Source organism: Cololabis saira, chromosome 15 (assembly GCF_033807715.1).
Source record: "Cololabis saira isolate AMF1-May2022 chromosome 15, fColSai1.1, whole genome shotgun sequence".
Classification (NCBI taxonomy): Eukaryota; Metazoa; Chordata; class Actinopteri; order Beloniformes; family Belonidae; genus Cololabis; species Cololabis saira.
This window is the reverse complement of record NC_084601.1, coordinates 41,677,783-41,700,623: the sequence shown is the minus strand read 5'-3', so window position 1 is coordinate 41,700,623 and position 22,841 is coordinate 41,677,783. Positions and strand designations below refer to the sequence as shown.

At 45.8% G+C, this 22,841-nt stretch overlaps 1 protein-coding gene and 6 non-coding genes across 7 annotated transcripts in view; 2 read left to right on the top strand and 5 right to left on the bottom strand.

Moving 5' to 3' along the window:
- LOC133460943 (zinc finger protein 271-like) overlaps positions 1-22,841 on the bottom strand; it is a 137,577-nt gene that overhangs the window by 43,482 nt on the left and 71,254 nt on the right. The window contains exons 4-5 of the mRNA XM_061741656.1: positions 19,056-19,811; positions 18,685-18,971 (exon numbers count right to left, since the gene is read on the bottom strand). Of these exons, the coding sequence (XP_061597640.1) occupies positions 18,685-18,971; positions 19,056-19,811 (1,043 nt within the window). The remainder of the gene's footprint in view (positions 1-18,684; positions 18,972-19,055; positions 19,812-22,841) is intronic.
- On the top strand, positions 4,645-4,718 carry trnai-aau (transfer RNA isoleucine (anticodon AAU)). The gene has a single exon. It is a non-coding gene; the product is annotated as a tRNA-Ile (tRNA).
- trnak-uuu (transfer RNA lysine (anticodon UUU)) lies at positions 5,146-5,218 on the top strand. Its single transcript has one exon. It is a non-coding gene; the product is annotated as a tRNA-Lys (tRNA).
- On the bottom strand, positions 6,302-6,375 carry trnai-aau (transfer RNA isoleucine (anticodon AAU)). Its single transcript has one exon. It is a non-coding gene; the product is annotated as a tRNA-Ile (tRNA).
- Positions 6,837-6,910, bottom strand: trnat-agu (transfer RNA threonine (anticodon AGU)). Its single transcript has one exon. It is a non-coding gene; the product is annotated as a tRNA-Thr (tRNA).
- trnas-cga (transfer RNA serine (anticodon CGA)) lies at positions 13,446-13,527 on the bottom strand. Its single transcript has one exon. It is a non-coding gene; the product is annotated as a tRNA-Ser (tRNA).
- Positions 13,876-13,947, bottom strand: trnaw-cca (transfer RNA tryptophan (anticodon CCA)). Its single transcript has one exon. It is a non-coding gene; the product is annotated as a tRNA-Trp (tRNA).

Below are 22,841 nucleotides of genomic sequence, written 5' to 3'. Positions count from 1 at the left end.
ATATACATATATATACGCATACATATGCGTACACATACATAAATATACACATACAAACCCAGTGATTTTTTTTTTTTTTTTTGTGTGTGGGGGGGGGGGGGGTGACGACATCCACTGCCAATCCAGGAAGCAGGAACACACGGAAACACACGTCAGGCACTGGAAATCTGCAACAAAAAAACACAAACAAAACACGAAACCGGCACGGAGCCAACCAAAACAACAACAGCAATCAACCTAAATCTTGAGATCTGATCGCAGTCTGAGCTAAGCTACCGCTACCTAACCCCAAAAACTAGAGAGCCAGCATGCAGGTGAACAAGCCAGTGTGTATGTCTATGTGCGTGTGTGCGTGTATGTATATGATCATGCATGTGTGTGTGTGTGTGTGTGTGTATGTTTATGTTTGTGTGGCTGTGTATGTTTGTGTGTGTGTGTGTGTGTGTGTGTGTGTGTGTGTGTGTGTGTGTGTGTGTGTGTGTGTGTGTGTGTGTGTGTGTGTGTGTGTGTGTGTGTGTGTGTGTGTGTGTAATAAACCAAACAAAGCTCCACCTGAAGTGTATCTATAATAGGGGAGGGGGGGAGCAACCCCGCCACCCGCGAGACCAGAGGCCGACACGGAAGAGCCCGGAACCCAGGCCACCGGCAACCCCACAGAGGGGAGAAGCAGGAGGGAGGCAACCCACCGCCTGCGAGGCCCCCCCCCGGCGGCGGCCAGGGGGTCCGCGGGCGGGGCCCCCACGGCGCGGGAAGAAGCAGCCAGGGATCCCGCGGCGGCGGACCGCGACCCAGGCAATCCTCGGCCACCCGGTCCGGGCCGGACACGCGGCCAGGAGGCCCTCACCCTTAAGGCCAACGACCCCCACCCGGCAGGGGGCCAGCCCGCCCGGAGAGACAGAGCCGCCCCGGCCGCCGACGCGGGCAGGCGCACCCGTCCCCCACGAAAGTGGCCCTCCAAGACCAGAGGGGCGCCCCGCCGCAGAGGCAGCGGGGGGGACCGGAGACGGGCCCGGAGAGAGGGAACCCCCCAACAGGGCGACACCCGTGCAGGCCCGACAACGGAGGGCCCCAGACCCAGGCATCCCATTCATTCATCCATTCACCTATCCAATATCTATACTAATAATAATATGATATACTATACATAATAATAATACTAATAATAATAATAATAATAATAACCATCTTTGTATAATATAATATTGATAAATTATTAAGTTTTGATGTCCTGCCAATGGAGGCCCAAATCCTCCATTGCAGGACCCTTCCATACCGCATTCTCACCGACACAGACACACAATCACGCACCGTTTCCCCCTCCCCGGGGGGGTCCAGCACCGCCAGAAGGCACCCCAGGCCGCACGGCGAACCCCGCCGGGCCCGGGTATCCCGACCCACCTATCCCAGGCCGGTGAGGGAACGCAGGTGATGTGGGACCCCCTCCCGCCCCTGGTGTTGAGTGCATGTGATTAATGCCATAAAAACAGGGAGGGGGAGGGCCAAGTATCGATTTGACACCGACCCCACCCCCCTCCCGAACTACGTGTCCCTGTCAAATGTCTTTTGTACAGGCAGATTCTAGTTAGCAGTAGGCTATGGTTTACTCCGGTCCAAGTCCCAAACTCCGTTGTTCTTAAAAAATCCCATAGAATCCAAGTTATGAAAAACAAAAATGTATTTACAGACTCACTAATCCACAAGAACATTCAATTCAGTTTACGACAGGCTACGGGTAAGAAACCGTGTCGCTCCACTGCTACTCAACTCTGTACTGACTCTGTAGCTGAAAAACTCTGTAGCTGAAAAACTCTTAACTGACTGGAGAGCTCAGCAGCAGCTCTTAAAGGTACAGCGTCACTAAATAAACACAAACCAAAAAGTGTATTCCAGTTCTATGGTTAACCTAAACACATTCAATTAGCATCAATCCAAAATGATTACTAATAAATATGCAAATTTGAGATCCAAATTACAACATAAACCATATAAATCTACTGTAATTACAAAACCAAAAGAAAACTTATCATTGCCCCATACATCTTTATTAAGTGTTGAATGTGCAGTGTCTATTTTGCTGTTAAAACCATGAGGCGGGGAGTGCCGGGCCACGCGGGACAGTGCCCCCCACGACCCGGGCCCCCCGCCCTTCGCCTATGTGCGTATGAATCGTGTAGGGGGGAAGGAGGGGGAGCGGAGGCCGAAGCCAGGAGGCAGGACCAGCAAAGCCGGCCCTGATAAGACACCCGCGCCCCCCCACGGCCATCCAGTAGACGGGGGCCGGCCCTCCGAGCCGGGCCAGGGCCCCACCGTACCTCCACGGGCGCCCCCGGCGTCGCCGGAGCCCCCAGACGGAGGGGGAAACGGTCCAACATCCTCCCATTCATACTGACAACATAAGACATAGACACCTGGGAATGGTGCCGCCCCGCCGCCGCGCCCGCCCGTGCACCCCCCGGTCAGGGGAGGCCCGATCCCCGGACCCAGCCCCACCCCCCCGCGAGGCCACCCCGGCGGACACCCCAAGGGTCACGGAGTCCCCACATCCGCAGGGGCACTCGGCCCCCGCCCAGCGACGGAGGACCAAGGCAGCAATGTCCCCCCAGCGCAGACAGCCACCCCCCACCCAGGCAGGGCCGGGCCCTCCGAGTGGGACCCCCACGTCCACGGCCCAGCCCCCCCCCCGGGAGACCCTTACGCGACTCTTTTCAAAGCAAACCGGTTTAGTAAAGACGGGAGGGGATGTTTTCTCCTCGCACGGCTCTGGAGAGCTGAGGAGCCGCTCAGCGCGACACGCGCAGCCCAGCATTTAGGCTGATTTATGGTTCTGCGTTCCACCAACGCAGAGCTACGGCGTAAGCGCGCGTCGCCGCGTACCCTACGCTGTAGGCTACGCCGTATGGTACGGCGTAAGTTCTGCGTCGATTTAACGAGGAACCATAATTCAGGCTTTTCTCTTCCAGAGCTGAGAAACGTCACCTAGTGTTGCTTAAATGTGGCCACATGAAATCAATCACTATCATCAAAACAAAGTCAAACAAGACGACATGGCGTCATATTTCTAACAATAAATGAAAGTGATGCAAAGTAAAGGAGGAGAGGATTAAACATTGCAGTCCCTGCACCTACAATTTAATATAAAGGTGCTCTAAGGGGCCCCTCGTGCTCAGAGCAGCTCATCCTGGTAAAACCAGGTAAAACCAGGTAAAACCAGGACGCAATTACCGTTACCAAACGGTGCGTTACTCCGTTATTTCTGGATACAGTGAAGCTTTTTTCCCCACATGCGGAGACCAGAGGAAACGTAGTGGCCATGCGTTCAAAAACATGACGGTCATGGCGAGCCAAGAAAAGTGGAGATATTGTCATTACAGTAATCCCTGGTTTTTCACAGGGGTTACGTTACAAAAAGAACCCGTGATAAGTGAAATTCTTTGTACAATTATAGAGGGCTTCAAATTGCAGAGATCAGCCCCGCCTCGCACGTATTCCACTGCTCTTCTTTACCGCTGCACCCCGACTCTGTAGCGTCTTTTTCTCCTAAAGCCGCGGTGCAGGTGTGTTTTTTCCAGAGAAGAAAATAGTTATGGGTTGTTGTTGACGCTCTTTTTTCATTCTGGGCAAAAAGATTCTTCTAAACCGACGTGCCACCATGGATTATATCTGAGACTGTAATGAATGATTCATCAAAGGTTCTTGAGCTGCTGCTGAAGCTCATTGGCCGTTCTCATCTTGTTGCTAAGCAACCAACGTTATTGATACAGGAAGTGAAGAAGTGGGGAGACTGTTTAGAATGCAGAACACGATGCACAATGCAAATCCATACAGTACCTGCTGAAATGAAGGCTAGAGGGGCATTAAATGGGAACATTTAAAATAATGTTTTTATTTAAAGTAACTAAAAAGTTACTTTTAATAGTAACACATACATTTTTGGTCTTAGTAACTGAGTTACTAACTGAGTTACTTTTTAATGAAGTAACTGTTAGGTCTAAATCAACATTACATAAGTTTGTAACGAGCAAAGACACAGAGACTGGCTTGAATGGTCTTTTAACACACTTCTGCCGAAGGGGAAGAGCAACCGAACAGGGGGCAGAGCCCCTGACAGCAAAATGCTTCCTAAATGCTTCCCCTCTGCATGATGCTTTTATTAAGAAACTTGACAGGAAATGACCATATATGGCAGTGAACAGTGAACAGTAGACAATGGGTTGAAGTGATAACGTGTGATTGAGTCAATCACACCCAAGTAGACAGATGTCACCAGGCAGTCCAAAACCCTGAGTAGATCAGGAAGTGGCTGCTGTGACTTCTGTTAACAGAGCATGTGACAGTTTCGTAAGGACAAAACAAGTTTAAAGATTGATTAACCTCACAGTAACTAATAACGGTAACTAGTTACTATTTTCAGTAAGTAGCACAACACTGATCCTAACCCTAATCCCCACTCGCCAGTGCCCCCCCAAACATTTTTATCACCAGCTGCCACTGCTCTGTACAGGTTTTTTTTACTGTTAGTGCAAATGATTTAGTTTATATCTCCATTAGGAGCTCTTCTTTGCACTCCGACATCTTGTTTGTAGCGATTTTTTTTTTTAAAACACTGGGAAAAAACAACAAAATGAGGCAACCTTATCCCTTGAAGGCCGGTTAGCTCAGAAGGTCAGAGCGTGGTGCTAATAACGCCAAGGTCATGGGTTCAATCCCCATACTGGCCAAACTGGTTACCAGTTAAACTCTGGGGATCTTACAAAGTTTCAGATTTTAAAGATCGTATGTTTCATTGTTAACTTTACGTGGACCAAGACTTATTCACTTCTGCAGGATCACCTGCCTTGAAGAAAGGAGGAAATAAAGATGACTTTTAAACATAAGGAATGTAATAAGTTTATAAAGCAAGGGGAAGTTTATTTGTAATAGACATTCCATGTACAATTCAGAGTTCTTTACAATAAAACATTTGAAAAATGAGGATAGAAATATGTGTCAGTGATAAAGAATTATCATCCAACAATAAAAAAGGCTCTAAATGCTCTGGTTCTCCAGGTTCTCTGACAGGTTTTTGTGGCCAAGTGGTAAAGGCTTTTGATTGCCTTATATTTGTAAAAATATGAAGAAAAGAAGAAACTAAATATTCAGACTATAACCTGAGTATCTCAGCTGGTAGAGCATCAGACTTTTAATCTGAGGGTCCAGGTTTCAAGTCCCTGTTCAGGTGGATAAACTGCTGACCACAATTTCTAACTGTTAAGAAACAACCGGATTATTTTCAATGTCCATCTCAAGCTATTAAATAAAAAACAAAGGGTGAAATACAGAGACAAAGCTCTCTCTAGAACTCATGTTCATAATGACTGCTGAGTTTCCCCCAAAAGAGAGAAGTTCACTCTTAACTCCCTCTCATGTTTGCTGCATGGGCTGGAATTGAACCCAGGTCAACTGCTAGCAGATATGCTGACCACTAAACCACCAACGCTGCAGGAGACGTCACAGTTTACCAGCCACATGAGCAGGTGAGCAGTCATGATGTCAGGAAAGTAACTGTTTGTTGATGCTTTCTTCAAAACCCCAAGCTACTTACCTCCATTTGTCCTTCACCTTATACAACAACTTCTACATTAACGGTTGAATGTTTGCATGTATATTCAGTTAGACACGTGTTGTATGTCATCCATTGCTTTACAACATCCTCTTAGAAAGAGACCATAGACTTGGAGAGGTTTGATAAGGACAACTGTCATTGACATTTGAATGAACGGCTCTCTCTTCGTACTTACTCCTGACTGGATTACAGCTTTCTCAAGAACCCTGGCAGTGACGGTCAGCCAACGACTGTTCCCTTATGAGCAACAATTAGCATCTCAATATTTAGTTCACAAACCTGTTCCACTACTGTCCTGGCTTTATGTGAAGTAACAGAGCTATGAAGGAGGTGAAACAACGCTTTTATAGTTACCATATATGGTTACCTGCCCTGAAATGGGTTCAGTTAAAGCAGGTCTTGTGTGTTCCAGCACCCACTGACTCTTTGCACTATTCTGCACAACGGTACGTGATATCATTTCACTGGACTTTTTGCCAACTACCTCCTCACACTGCTGTAAATACTTCCACTCTCATGTAAATACTGCAATCACCCATGTATGCACTATAATTGAAATCTGTGTAAATCATATGGTCACATCTCATCTGTTCATAATATATATTATCATTCATTCATGTCTGACCTGCACCTTATAACAATACTTATTAATCTGCATATATATATCAAAGATGACCCGTGTTTTAGTGGTAAACATTCTGGCCAGTATGGGGATTGAACCCATGACCTTGGCGTTATTAGCACCACGCTCTGACCTTCTGAGCTAACCGGCCTTCATGGTGAGGGTTTCTTTTTCGTATGTATGTATGCATGTATATGTTTGATCCATCCTGGTTTACAACATCTTGAGTTACATGCACAGTCTCCCGAACCAAGTAGAGACTTTTTTAAGTGAGGTCAAACTTGGGAAGTAACTGACTGTCAGACACACCACGTAAAGAAATACACATTTGGTCAAAAAGAATTGCAGGAGTACCCACCTTGTGGCACGAGTGAAGAACAGCAAAGCATTAAAGTGACTAAAAGGAGAAGAACCAGACACTACCTCCCTCTCAAGCAGTCCACATCTCTTAGAAGAACTTTAAGTGTGAATTATCTTTGGTTAAGAAATCTTCAATGTGATTTTCTTCCTTTATTAAGCTACATGTCATTTAACCATTTCACCACCACAGTTGAACTATGAATGAATGAAACATCTCTGATCTTTCTCTCCTCCAAAGACAGATGAGTTTAGAGGCTCTGCTGGGATTTGAACCCAGGATCTCCTGTTTACTAGACAGGTGCTTTGACCAACTAAGCCACAGGGCCTCTGTAACCTCAGTTACCTCGTCTCCATGGTGATTTCTCTTACCAAAGACAACCGGGGCCTGACATACTAACGCTGCGTAACCCGAACTGAGTCTGTTAACCCTGAAATGTGGGAAACTCTGAGTTTTCCATTTCACAAAGGGAGGTAACTCAAACCAGAGAAAGAGAGGTAACTCTAGCCCAGTGATTCTTAACCATAGGGCCGCGGCCCACACTTGGGCCGCGAGCGCCATCTAGTGGGCCGCCAAAAAAAATTCAGTTTTGTACGTGTGGGCCGCGAGGGCCGCGGGACTGCATAGCAACTCCCGACCAAATGAGGAGAAGACACTCAGCTAGCTGTACGTGTAATAGTAAGAGAAATTCAAACTGCTGGTAGAGAAATAAAATAAGATAGCATTTGAAAAATAAAATAAAATCTACTTTATTTTTAAGAGAAAAAAATATGTTTAATTCAAGTTAAACATGTTAATTGGCAAATATGTACTTTTTTTAATATAACAGTCAGATGCAGATGTTGATACAACTATGAGGCTACTTGAATATATACACACACACATATACACACACATATATATATATATATATATATATATATAATAAGGGTGTAACGGTATTTGTATTCGTCCCGTCCCGTCACGGTACGGGGGTCACGGTTCGGTTCACGCAGTCATACGGCGAATACGTCTGACTGAGTTAAAAAAATAAAAAATAAAAAATAAAATCAATCATCGTTTTTTTTCCCTTATAAATATCAACAGTCACGTTCCATTACAGACCTAAATGTGTGCTAGTCTGTGCATATCAATAAATATATGTGCAATTCATATATCATCATAAATTGTAGGCTATAATAACGATAAAATGTTCTAATTCTTAATTTACAACTGTCCTGAACGCACCGGGGCCGCGAGCCAAAGCGGGTTGGGTGTAAAGACTGATTTATGGTTCTGCGTTAAATCGACGCAGAGCATACGCCAGAGGGTACGGCGCAGTCTACGGCGAGGTTATGCGGCGACGCGCACCTTCGCCGTAGGCGCTGCGTTGGTGTAACGCGGTACCATAAATCAGCCTTAACAGTCACAGCAAATTTGCCGTGAAGGAGATTAGCGCTAAAGTTTAAAAGAGGACTAAATTTGTACAAAGTTTTGAATGTTACCCCGTTTTCCACGTTACCTGGATTATTTTGGGTTATGGAAGAGGCGACTGCCATTGGTGAGTCAGTGTTACCTTCTTAAATAATGTCTTTATCAGAATGTGTCTTGACCAGCTGCCTGTAATGTGCTTGTGTTGTTGTCAACTAGACCGCCGAGTCTATTCTCTATTATAGAGCTCAGAAATGATGTTATAGACCGCTGTGTCTATCTATCTAGATAGATTGTGTCATTTTAGACCAGTTATGTTTTTTTTTGTATTTAACCTGAATCAAAGATGGAACTGAGTCGGTCTGTGACTATCAGAGTTTTCAGCGCCGTGTGATTGACAGCTGACAGGCTTGTGTGTGTGTGTGTGTGTGTGTGTGACTTTACTCTGCTTTCTGCAGCATAGGTCTATATGCTTGGCTCAATAAAAGTGAGAATAAATGTAGTTTGATGGTAGGATGATGTTGTTGAACGTTAAAATGACTATCATAAGGGCCCATGGAGAATGCTCCGCCCCCAGACGGCTCTGCCCATATGCAGCAGTAGAGGAGCCCGGGTTCAAGTATTTATTAAAAGTGCCCGAGCCTCGTTACAATGTCCCATCCCGCACTCACATAAACCAGTCCGTGGTAAAATTAAAAACACTAATGCACAAGTTAAATGTTTTATTCTATTTATTTTACATTTTAATAAGAGATGCTTTTTAGTTTTGTAGCCAATTGAACGAACTTTAACTTTCAAATGCTATGATCAAAATAAAGGAAGAAAAAACTCGTCTTATACATTTGGGACTTTTTGTATTTTTTTTCCCGTTGTACCGAACCCGTACCGAACCGTGACCCCTGTACCGAGGTACGTACCGAACCGTGACTTGTGTGTACCGTGACACCCCTAATATATAATGATGTGCTGGACCTTTGCTTGAGTAAATTTTCTCTAAATGGACCTCTTAAAGTTTTAGTTGAATACCCCTGCTATAGAGTGTTTATATTTAATGGGCCCCGGGCCACTCTGTACTGAAAAAATTGGGCCCCAAGGTCAGAAAGGTTAAGAACCCCTGCTCTAGCCTGTTTCACAAAGAGAGGTAACTTAAGCTAATCCAAGGCCTCAACTGTTCACATAATCACACAGTCGCATAATTCAGGACTGTGGCCCAACACCAGGAATGTGCACCTTCCAGGGTCCTACATGCAGGGAGAGTGCACTGTTCCTGGGTAAGTTTCCTGGCTTTGGGCCTCTTATATGTGTAAATGCTACCGCTGAAGTCCTAGTGGCCTAGTGGACAAGGAACTGGCCTCCTAAAACAGGAATTGTGGGGCCAAGTCCCACCTAGGATGTTTGAACATGTGGTGAATCACTGCAAAACTAAGCTGAAAGGTCAGATTCACGATGGAACTCAAAATCTCTATACCAAGCTGTTCAGAGAGGTCAGATTAGGTACGCCCTTCCAGGTAACCAATTTTATGATAATTCAGCGTATCCTTATAAACTTTGTTATTCATGTAGGTGATCTGAAAGAAACCCTCAATCCTCACTGTTACTTTTGAATCAGGCCGAACATTTCTGATTGAATGGAGAACCCTCTGAATCATAATTAAATGTTGTAGGACACATATCCCACTTTCTTGTGACTTCTGAAACTAGCTTAGTGTACAATGCACGTTTCCTCTAGTCTTCATTTTATCTGAACAGCAGTGCAGTGATGAGATCTGTGAGAACAGTTTTGAATCTTTAGTGATCAGGAACATGTCTCTCCAGAACCTCATTTGGATGTTCAGCATCTTCTGCTGAATAGGCTCCAGCTGGTCCAGAATGCAGCAGCACGAGTACTGACAGGAATCAGCAGGAGAGACCACGTCTCTCCAGTGTTAGCGTCGCTCCATTGGCTACCTGTAAAATTCCGAATCTAATTTAAAATTTTATTACTTGCATATAAAGCCCAAAACGGCTTAGCTCCGCATTATTTACAAGATTTGATAGTGCCTTATGTTCCTGGCAGAGCTCTCTGCTCCCAGAGTGCAGGTTTACTCGTAGTTCCTAGAGTATCTAAATGTAGATTTGGAGGGCGGGCGTTCTGCTATCAGGCGCCACTACTATGGAACCAACTTCCAATCTGGGTTAAGGAGGCTGACACCACCTCCACCTTTAAAACTAAACTTAAAACCTTTCTGTTTAGTAAAGCCTATAGTTAGTGTTTAGTAAACCTCTAGCTGGTGTTGGTAAATCTCTAGGTAGTGTAAACTGTAGTGTGTTAGAGTCAGTCAGGGATTAAAGCAAAACAAATATTTTTGACTGAAATTTTTTTTTCATGCCAGTTCATATTCCCCTGTCATCTATGCGCTGCACCACACTTTAAGAATGGACCCTTTTCTGCCGTGCAGTTGCTTCCCAAAGCTTTCAAGTAAAAAAGTTAAATGCTGTATTAGCCCTTCTGTTTTCTAATGCAGCATTTAAGGTGTAAGAAGACTTTAACCAACACTATTTAAATATACTCGAGACCAATAGCATTTTATAGGAGGAAGGTGATTTTGAGCAGTTTTATTATTGTCAGTTTGCTTTTACATACATCAATTTGTGGACTACTCTCATTAAAGCCTTAGGCCTGTTCTCCTAGATCTGAGTCGACCTGGTAAACTGCACTTCTTCATCCAGTTGACCGGCTGCTCTGATGTTACTGCACTTGGCAAGGCTTTGGCCAAGGTGATGAAAGCATCCTGGACTGTTTCATGGACCATCAATGATGGTGTTAGTGCAGACAAAGAGATGATGATGTTATTGTTGAGAGGAAGGTTTTTCTAAATCACATCGCATCAACACCCCCCGTGGGCCTTCGAGATGCTTTGTTTTATTAAACAGTGGGATTCCCCTGGTCCGCACCAGTTCTAAGTTTAGCTGCCAAGCGCCAGCCGAGGGGACTAGGCTCGCCACCCGTCCCTTGAAATACGGAATTGTTACGTAATTGCGAATTAAAAGTTGCGTTCCGTATTGAACCCATACGGACATATATTATGCTCTTATTTATTGATGTCATAATCTACAGGTGAAGGTCGGAAAAGTTGAATATATCGCAAAACTTCATTCGTAGTAAATTCAACTAAAGGTGAAACAAATATATTATTTCCCACTATATTCAAAGTAAGATACTTTGAGCCTTTATTTGTTATAATTTTGGTGATTATGGCTCACAGTTTATGAAAACCCCAAATAAAAAATCTCAAAAAATGTGATTTTATGAAATCAATAAACAATTCAACCATCAAAATGATAACAAATAAAGGTTTAACATATCTTGCTTTGCATGTATTGAGACTATGTAATATATTAGTTTCACCTTTTAAATTGAATTATTGAAATAAATTAACTTTTACACCATATTTCCCGACCTTCACCTGGAGGTTATATTCTACATCTGGGCTGATGTGGACATAAACAGCATAGGAGGCTATTTCAGTTACTGGTATGGTTGCCTGTCAGTACAGTCTTGCAAGTCCAATGCTATTAAAGCACTTTAAACTTTAAATCAAAGCATTTTGTTTTTTCATATAAAATAAATACATTTCTATGCAGTTTAGAAGTTTTGGGGATGTTCCCTTTTTTTGGCGTCTGCGCTGCTGAAATCAGGCGTTCTTTATTTCGATTTCTGAAAAGTGGCAACCCGAGAGGCGACCCGCCGGGGGCCCGCGCGAACGGGTCCCCGACGGGCGCCGCAGCTGGGGAGATCCGCGAGAAGGGCCCGGCGCGCGTCCAGAGTCGCCGCCGCCGACCGCCGTACCCGATCCCCCCCCACGGACGACCGCGCCTCCGGCGGCGGGGAGAGGAGGGCGACGGGGCGACTGCTCCCCCAGCCGCGGCTCGAGCACAGCCCTTAGAGCCAATCCTTATCCCGAAGTTACGGATCTGATTTGCCGACTTCCCTTACCGATCCAACACCGCCTCCTCTGCTCTGATTGGCTAATCCAAGGCTCTGGCAGTTTTATTGGTTTACAACAGCGTCATTTTAATGCCTAACATGATTTCATTGGACAGTCTTAACTGTGCCACAACAAAACGCACATGCAAAGGTTTTTTGTTTTGTTTTTTTTCCCCCTCATTTTCCAATTGACGGAAATCCGTCTAGAGACGGAGAACTTTAATCCCTGAGTAGTCATAGTTGCAGCTACAGAACAAGACTATAATAGTTAGTCTCAAATATAGCTTGGTGGTAGATATGCTGCTATAGACTTATGCTGCAGGGGGGCACCGACATGATCCGCTGGGTGGTGCCTCTCACGCTTCTTCTCCTCTCCTTTTCCCTTCCTGTCTTCTCCATTACCATTTTTATTTATTATAAATATCTCAAAGCTATCATTTTTGCCGGTCCCATCCCCGGTCATCCCATTGCTGCTTCCACCTGCCTACGTGGATGTCTGCTGTGTGCTGCTGACGCCCACCCCCTCTGATCATCCTGTTGCTGCTTCCACATGACTGCTGTGTGCTGCTGACGTCCCCGACTCCCCTGCTCTGGCCTTCAGCAGAAGGGTCCCCCCTTATGAGCCTGGTCCTGCTCAAGGTTTCTTCCCTCCTAAAGGGGAGTTTTTCCTTGCCACTGTTTGGCTTAAGGCTTTTCTCCCACTATGGGAGTTTTTACCTGCCATTGTTTATGTAATAATTGCTCGGGGGTTTATGTTTATGTTTATGTTTATGTTCATGTTCATGTTCATGTTCTGGGTCTCTGGAAAGCGTCTAGAGACAACTGTTGTATTAGACGCTATATAAATAAAATTGAAAATTGAAGGCCAGATTGGCTTCCAGCACCTGGCGTCTCATGTACAAAGAGTGCATGGATTTAATTGTGAATCCTTGCATTGAATAAAATTAGCTCATGATCCAGTCTTCATCCTGGACCAGCAGAGTGGTCCCTAAAGACTCCGTACTGCATCCTGCCATCAGCAGTGTCCTCTAACAGAGCCAAGGCTGACAGTGTGATTTGCAGTATACATTGTTTTGCACCAACCTTTAGTTTTATGTTCAGACCATGTGGTTAATTGTGAAATTGTTGCATTTCGACTCCTGTGTAACTTATTTGGTGATGTGGGGACTGTCGTGCCCTTCATGTGTGGTAGTGAACTTGTTTCTGAAGTCACTTTTCCTCATATGTTGGACTTCACTGCATCCCCAGTGAGTGTCGCCATAAGACAAAACCTCAGAAATGTGCATAAGCCAGAATTAATGTCTGCGTGAAGGACCACAACTTTTCACACAATCACTTTTGAACATCCAACCGTAAGCGTAGTAAGTGGCGCACGTACACTCTTTGTACATGAGGCCCCTGATGGATGACTTTTAAATCACAGTTTTGTCTGAGGTTAAGACATCCAAGACTTAACAAACCTTTTTTTCCCCATTCAAATATTAAATGTTGTTGGCAGGATTTGAACCTGCGCGGGGAATCCCCAACGGATTTCGAGTCCATCGCCTTAACCACTCAGCCACAACAACCACTCCTATATGTGTGAATCTGCAGAATCAGACAATTTAGAGACTTTTTAAAACTGGATGATTTTACTTTGACACATATGTTTGTCCTCATTTTTTTAAATGTTGCTATTAAATCACTTTAAATTGTACATGAAATGTGGTATACAAATAAACTTGTCTTGTGTCTCCTGATAAACAAATGAAATTGGTTCTTTTAAAGATTATCTTTTGTTCCTCTTTTCATCAGGTCAGGTGATGATGCAGACTTGAACAATTCCAGGTACATATCAAAGTTTTCTGTTGCAGCTAAAGTTTGTCTGGTTGGTGAACTCGTGAGGATGGATAAATAAAAAAACTGAAAGTTCATTATGACCCTGATGTGAGTTGAACACATAACCTTCTGATCTGGAGTCAGACGCGCTACCATTGTGCCACAGAGCCTTTTCTGACACGGTCTGTATAACTGTATAGAGCAGGGGTTCTTAACCTTTCTGACCTTGGGGCCCAATTTTTTCAGTACAGAGTGGCCCGAGGCCCGTTAAATATTAACACTGTATAGCAGCGAAGGTCCAGAACATCATAATAAATATATATATATTATATATATATTCAAGTAGCCTCATAGTTGTATCAACATCTGCATCTGACTGTTATATTAAAAAAGTACATATTTGCCCATTAACATGTGTAACTTCAATTACACATTTTTTTCTCTTAAAAATAAAATAAATAAATAAGATTTTATTTTATTTTTCAAATGCTATCTTATTTTATTTCTTTACCAGCAGTTTGAATTTCCCCTTTTCTTTGTTAATTGTCTCAACACATTTTTATAATAAATTAATATAAACACATCTTAGCAATTTAAAAGTTTTGCAGTTTTTCTTTCTTCCCCTTAATCTTATGCCCTCACTTTCTGTCGTTCAGTGAGAGAACTGAGCTCTAATTTCTCCTGCCAGGACTTTAAATCTGGGCTGGATGGTGTCAGGTTATCATGCACATGAGAAGGTGCTCATTGATGAACCTGGAACGATATTTACCGTATTTTCGCGACCATAAGGCGCACATTTTTTTTTTTTTTTTTTTTTTTAAATGTGCCGGGCGCCTTAAGAAACGGTGCGCCGTGTCTGTTACCTGAATTACGGTAATGTGAGGCCGGCCACCATGAGAATGGTAAAGGGAGAAGGGGGCGGGTGAAGCCCCCGTGAGTTGCGACGTGAATGAGACTCCACTGAGCTGTTTAATGCGTAAACAGATGATAAAGACTTTTAAGGATTTGCTTGATGTGTAAAGTGAAATAAAATACAATCAAACTAAGTTTTGCTCCGCTCTATTTAAATAAGCACACGTTAAAGGTTAAAGCCTCGTGATGCGCGCTGCTGCAGCCGACTTCCTGGTTCCCAAAGCGGTCCGATCGACCTGGTTCCCGGCAGCTTTGCGAGCAGAGATTTCTGGGGTCTGTCTCAGGTCAGATCAGCTTCACACTCCGAGATTTGCAGCCAAATCTGTCGGTTACAAACCCGGTACCGGATCCCGACATGCGCGGGTGTGTATTCGCGGCGCGACACACACGGATTCTCATGTATGTGGTGCTGGACTGGCGCAGCTGATGGACAGAAACCTATGGGGATTTTTAAAAGAAAAACTTTGCATAAGACGTTTCCAGCCGGAGTCATTAAGGACGAATGAAAAGAGGAGGCTGGATGAAGGGATGATGATCAAGAAGCTGATTCCAGGTCTGGAAATTCGGACTGGCGCAGCTGAATCAGCGGAGCTCGTGTCGGATACAAACCCCGGTACCGGCTCCCCGACAGCGCGTGTGTGAGCGGGTCCAGCGCGGCGGAGCGGAGGAGGACCAGCGCGGCGGTCCCGGGACGCGGGACCCGGGACCGCCGCGGGACCAGCGCGGGGTGGGGGGGGCGGACCGGGACCGGGACCCGGTCCAGCGCGAGGGAGCAGACGGGGAGCGGACCCGGTCCAGCGCGAGGGAGCAGACGGGGAGCGGACCCGGTCCAGCGCGGGGGGGGACGGAGCGGAGCGGGACCGGGGATCCGCAGCACAACGGGGTATGAAAAGTTTATTTAGTCTTGTGCTTGGCTGCCACGCTGATGGACAGAAACTGCCGGCTATGGTGATTTTTAAAAGAAAGGCGTTGCCTAAACAGACTTTTCCAGCCAGAGTGAAATGAAAAGGGCTGGATGGATGAGGAGATGATCGGGTGGCTGAGACAGGTTTATGTGCAGCGCCCCGGTGGTTTTTTTAAATTCTTTAATGCAGAAACAGAATATGAACCTTTGAAGGGTTTGATTGATGTGAAAAGTGAAATAAAATATCAAACTAAGTTTTGCTTCCGCTCTGTTTTTAGCGCGTGTGTGTTCTGCAGCCCGCCTGTGTGTGCAGCTCCGTCTACAGAGACGGCGCCTTTTGGGTCGGTGCGCCGTATGTGTGTTTTAAAACCAAAAATGACACACAAAACTGAGGGTGCGCCTTTCCACACAGTGCGCCATATGGTCGCGAAAATACGGTAGTTTTAATTATGTTCATTGTGGAGAAAGCTGCTTCACAGCTGTATGTGGACCCAAACATGTTTAAGATGGTCAGCTTATTTTCTGTGACTTCAGTTCAGACTTGAGTGGATATGTTTGATGAAAAACTTTGTGTTTTGTTTCAGTGGCGTTTTACTTTCGCACTTTGAACGCCACGGTCTCTGAACGTATGAGACACTGGTTTTGTCCCAGTGGGAAGACTGAACCAGGATGATTCTGGGTTGAACTTCCCTTTCCATCTGTTACGCTTCTCATCTCTGTAAGAGTCAAGCTAATTACTTACTAAGTAACTTACTAAGTTTTATTTACATTAATAAGTTGTCAGGACTGCGCGTGTCGGATTTCATCCGAGCCTGATCAGCTGAGACGGCCGGGCAGAGCCCGCAGCTCTCTGGCCGCTGCAGCAGAGTCACTTTCCGATGCTTTTGCGAGCCCGAACAACAGTCCAGTCCAGCAGACACATCTACATGTACAATCCTTCAGCAGTAACGATGGAGCCCACCGCCCGAGCGGCACCGACCTCCCCGGCTGCGCGGACGAGTCAGGATAAATGATCACGCCGCGCTCGCTCGCTCTGGGCGCAGACCCAAGTAATCGATCCCTGATCCTGGCGGATCTAAACCTACTCTGTGCAAAATGAAGGATTTTCTCTATAAATACACACCATTTCTCTTACTATTACACCTAGAGCTAGCTGAGGGTCTTCTTCTCCTCATTTGGTCGGGAGTTGCTATGCAGTCCCGCGGCCCCCGCGGCCCACACGTACAAAACTGAATTTTTTTCGCGGCCCACTAGATGGCGCTCGCGGCCCAAGTGTGGGCCGCGGCCCTATGGTTAAGAATCACTGGTATAGAGGATCTTTGGCTGAATGAGTCAGCAGCTGAATTCTGGTTACCCCGGCAACAAGAACCTCGACTTAGAACCTTCCGGTTTGGCTGTGAGAAAAACCCAGATTTTGTGACTAGTTCTCAAATAACTCCGATTTGTGAGAAAACCGTAGCTCCTAGCAGAAAAACAAAGACATCGTGAGAGACACAGAACTCGGCAGATTCGGACAATCCCCCTCGTCAAGTGCGAAAACAAAGTTAGTTTTTTTTTTAAGAAAACTTTTGATTACATTACAGTCAATGGAGACCGAGGCAGGAATTTGCGCCCCTTTAGCCCCCCCGTTTAAATGTTGTACATACCCGGCCTGTCAAAGTCAAATTTTTGAATCCCAACACCTATGTCTACATTCTGACCAAAGATTATTGGTCTCCTTTTTACGGTTTGGCCGTGACCTCGAGTTACAAATAAAAATTAAGGTCATTTTTTTACTGTCTCTCCCACTCTAGCAAATGACAGCTCCACTCTGGATTTGACAAAAAGTGATTTCCAGTCCTGGCTTGAGTGATCATATCTTGAAAAGTGTCAGGTTAGGAGAGAGAGGAGAAGTTTTCCTCCGATTTAAGTTTGAATGACATTTCTACGTGCAAGTATGGGAAAGTTAGGTGACTCAGAAAAAAGGTGGATTTTGGCTTTTTTTTAACCTCATCCCATCCACACTATGACATTCTGCGCCATAAACATACATGGGAAAATCTCCCCATTAGTTTGGAAATTTGGAAATATTCTTGCACTTCGTGCAAAAACTTTTTGTGCCATCGCTCTGAAAATTGACAGGACTGTAGTTAAATTCAGGGCCAACAACTTTCTAAAGCGCACGTTTTTGCACGTTGCAGAAAAACGTGTGCACCTATCCCTAATAAAAGTCATACCACTCGATTCGGGCTTAAGGCTCACGTGTCTAAGTTTTTACTTTTCGTGTTTTCTCTGCGCCAGAGGCACGCCTCCTCCATTGCTATTGAATAGCTATGGAGGAGGCGTGCTTCTTGGGGCAGCCGTGGCAATAATAATTAATAAAGGAGATAATTTATCAAATTGAATTATCAAAATTACTTAATCAAAACAGGGCACCACCTGATGTAATCAGTAAAATGATAACTAAACAGCAAAAATCAGTCTCAATGTAGATTATTCTTCAGAATAATAGTAAAGGAGGAGGGAGTCCGAACACAGGCCATTGCAACCAGTAATTGTGACAAATATGCGTAAAATAAGCACAAACAACTTCTCTCATTCAAATTAATAAGAATTTATTTACACAAGTGTCAATAAGATGGTAAAACAACACTTCGGATAAATTCTGATGGCTAAACTACCCAAAAACAACAACTAACCAAACATGTACACAAAACTTCAGATTACCTGTGTGTGTGTGTGTGTGTGTGTGTGTGTGTGTGTGTGTGTGTTTGGGGGGGGGGTTAGTAGGAGCAGAATGAGGGGAGAAAACAATAAGATAAACAAAAACACTCAACTGAGTACAAGTAATGAGCACAGTTGTGACGGGATCACCAGTCCGGCTCACAACGTAAAACTAACTTTTAAAATGTGTTACTAAGTTTCTCTGCCCAGACACAGAACAGCCTCTTACGTGAATCTTTGTAAATGAAGAGAAAGTGGTTTGATCCGGCCGGTCAGTGTTTCTTGATGAAACAAAGGTTAGTTACGCTCAGCAGGGGATCCTGATAAAGAGCTGCTCTCTCTCTCTCCTGGTCCAGATGAGGAATACGTTGATGTCTCTTTAGAGAACCTTGTTGGGCAAAAGCCGCTCCACACTGATCAGATCTGTAAGGCTCGTCTCCAGTGTGAATACGTTGGTGATTCTTTAGAGTATATTGTCGGGTAAAAGCCGCACCACACTGATCACACCTGTAAGGCTTGTCTCCAGTGTGAATACGTTGGTGAGTCTTTAGATGATATTGTCGGGCAAAAGCCGCACCACACTGATCACAGCTGTAAGGCTTGTTTCCAGTGTGAATACGTTGGTGAGTCGTTAGAGTACCTTGCTCGGCAAAAGCCGCTCCACACTGATCACACCTGTAGGGCTTGTTTCCAGTGTGAATACGTTGATGTCTCGTTAGAGTACCTTGCTCGGCAAAAGCCGCTCCACACTGATGACACCTGTAGGGCTTGTCTCCAGTGTGAATACGTTGATGTCTCGTCAGATGACATTGCTCGGTAAAAGCCTTTCCACACTGATTGCATCTGTAAGGCTTGTCTCCAGTGTGAATCCGTCGGTGTTTCGTTAGATCACCTTGCTGGGCGAAAGCTTTTCCACACTGATTGCATCTGTAAGGCTTGTCTCCAGTGTGAATCCGTCGGTGTTTCATTAGATCACCTTGCTGGGCAAAAGCCTTTCCACACTGATCGCAGTTGTAAGGCTTGTCTCCAGTGTGAATACGTTGGTGTCTCGTCAAATGACCTTGCTGGGCAAAAGCCTTTCCACACTGATCGCATCTGTAAGGCTTGTCTCGAGTGTGAATACGTTGGTGTCTCGTCAAATGACCTTGCTGGGCAAAAGCCGCCTCACACTGATCACACCTGTAAGGCTTGTCTCCAGTGTGAATACGTTGGTGTCTCGTCAAATTACTTTGCTGGGCAAAAGCCGCCTCACACTGATCACACCTGTAAGGCTTGTCTCCAGTGTGAATCCGTCTGTGTTTCGTTAGAGCACTTTGATGGGCAAAGGTCGCCTCACACTGATCGCATCTATAAGGCTTGTCTCCAGTGTGAATACGTTGGTGAGTCGTTAGGTGATTTTTCTGGACAAAAGCCGCCCCACACTGATCACAGCTGTAAGGCTTGTCTCCAGTGTGAATACGTTGGTGTCGCTTTAGATCACATTGTTGGGCAAAAGCCTTTCCACACTGATCGCAACTGACTTGCACGCAATCATCACAGCAGTGTCTTTTGGGTCTTCCTTTATGATTCTGTAACAGAGAAGATGACTTACTTTTTGGCTGCATTATCAAAAGCCTTTTCAGTTTCAAGTATGGAGCTAGAACAGTGTCATTATTCACAAATGCAAAGGACAAAATTCACACGTGTGTAGGATAAGATATACAAGTGTATTTTTGATGCACACACACAAATATAACCTGATTTAAAAACGTTTTTTTGTCTGTGAGCTGCGCTGGATTTGCATGTGACTTTTGAGACTCCCCTGACGTGACTCGATTCACAAATGAGTTTTTTTTAACACGGAAGGATCTGAAACCAATCAGATATCTTCCTTCGTTTCAGCCAATCATAACAGCGCACCCCACGTGGGGAACGATTTACTCTTAAACCAATCAGATTAAAGGGGCGGATACACCTGCTGTTTGAGCTGCGTTGTGCCGTTGGGCTTAGAAAAGTGATTCAACATTTCGAGTTGATGAAATGAAGATAATCTTCTTGGTCATAGTGAAATTATTTAAACAAGACCAAAAGATTTGATTACTGTTAAGAGAGGTCAGCCGCCCATTTGGAAATCGGAAGAGAGACTATCTATTTTGGACATTAACCTGTAGAGTTTCAATAGTAATTTTGAGGTTTTTGGATTAAGTAACTACTATACTTAGCGGTAGGACAGGGCGATATGGCCTTTTATTAATATCTCAATATTTTTAGGCCATGTCACGATACACAATATATATCTCGATATTTTGTCTTAGCCTTGAATTAACACTTTGATGCATACAATCACACCAGTATGATGATTCTATACGTCTACATTAAAACATTCTTGTCCCGACCTGAATCCGATTCAGATGCTGTGGCATGACCTTAAAAAGGCTGTTCATGATCAAAAACCCTCCAATGTGGCTGGATTACAACAATTCTGCAAAGATAAGAGGGCCAAAATTCCTCCACAGCTGGAAAAGACTCATTGCCAGTTATCGCAACCGCTTGATTCAGTTGTTGCTGCTAAGAATGGCCCAACCAGTTATTACGTTTAGGGGGCAATCACTTTTTCACCCAGGGCCATTTAGGTTTGGATGTTTCTTTCCCCTTAATAATAAAAACCTTTAAAAACTGTATTTTTTGTTTACTTGTGTTATCTTCGTCTAATATTTAAATTTGTTTGATGATCTCAGCCGCCATGTGTTGGAGTTCACCCCGGTGAACGAGAGGGTCGCTTCCCTGCGCCTTCGGGTCGGGGAAAGGTCTCTCACTGTTGTTTGTGCCTACGGGCCGAACAGCAGTGCGGAGTACCCGGCCTTCTTGGAGTCCCTGGGAGGGGTACTTGATAGTGCTCCAACTGGGGACTCCATTGTTCTACTGGGGGACTTCAACGCTCACGTGGGTAATGACAGTGATACCTGGAGAGGCGTGATTGGGAAGAACGGCCTCCCCGATCTGAACCCGAGCGGTGTTTTGTTGTTGGACTTCTGTGCTAGTCACAGTTTGTCCATCACGAACACCATGTTCAGGCATAAGGGTGTCCATCAGTGCACGTGGCACCAGGACACTCTAGGCCGGAGGTCAATGATCGACTTTGTTGTCGTTTCATCTGACCTTCGGTCGCATGTCTTGGACACTCGGGTGAAGAGAAGGGCTGAGCTGTCAACTGATCACCACCTGGTGGTGAGTTGGATGCGCTGGCGGAGGAGGAGGTTGGACAGACCGGGCAGACCCAAACGGATTGTGAGGGTCTGTTGGGAACGTCTGGCCGAGCCCTCTGTCAGGGACATCTTCAACTCCCACCTCCGGGAGAGCTTCTCTCGGATCCCGGGGGAGGCGGGGGACATTGAGTCCGAGTGGACCATGTTCTCTGCCTCCATTGTCAACGCGGCGGCTCGAAGCTGTGGACGCAAGGTCTCCGGTGCCTGTCGTGGCGGCAATCCTAGAACCCGGTGGTGGACACCGGAAGTACAGGATGCCGTCAGACTGAAGAAGGAGTCCTACCGGGCTATGTTGGCCGGTGGGACTCCTGACGCAGTAGATGGGTACCGGCAGGCCAAGCGGGCCGCGGCTCGGGCAGTCTTGGAGGCAAAAACTCGGGTCTGGGAGGAGTTCGGGGAGGCCATGGAGGAGGACTTTCGGTCGGCCTCGAGGAAATTCTGGAGGACTGTTCGGCGCCTCAGAAGGGGGAAGCAGTACTCTGCCGGCACCGTTTATGGTGCTGGTGGGGAGCTGTTGACCTCGACTGGGGACATTGTCGGACGGTGGAAGGAATACTTCGAGGATCTCCTTAACCCGACTGACATGCCTTCCACTGAGGAAGCAGAGGGTTGGGGCTCGGAGGCGTGCTCGTCCATCACCCAAGCCGAGGTCACTGAGGTAGTTCGTAAGCTCCTCAGTGGCCGGGCACCGGGGGTGGATGAGATTCGCCCTGAGTACCTCAAGTCTCTGGATATCGTAGGGCTGTCTTGGTTGACACGCCTCTGCGACATTGCATGGAGGAAGGGGACAGTACCGCTGGGGTGGCAAACCGGGGTGGTGGTCCCTCTGTTTAAAAAGGGGGACCGGAGAGTGTGTTCCAACTACAGGGGGATCACACTTCTCAGCCTCCCGGGGAAAGTCTACGCCAGGGTACTGGAGAGGAGATTACGGCCGATAGTCGAACCTCGGATTCAGGAGGAACAATGCGGTTTTCGTCCCGGTCGTGGAACACTGGACCAGCTCTACACCCTCCGCAGGGTGCTCGAGGGTTCATGGGAATTTGCCCAACCAGTCTACATGTGTTTTGTGGATCTGGAGAAGGAATTTGACCGTGTCCCTCGTGCCATTCTGTGGGGGGTGCTGAGTGAGTATGGAGTCCGGGGCCCTCTACTAAGGGCTGTCCGGTCTCTGTATGATCGAAGCAGGAGTCTGGTTCGCATTGCCGGCAGTAAGTCAGACTTGTTCCCAGTGCATGTTGGACTCCGGCAGGGCTGCCCTTTGTCACCGGTCCTGTTCATAATTTTTATGGACAGGATTTCT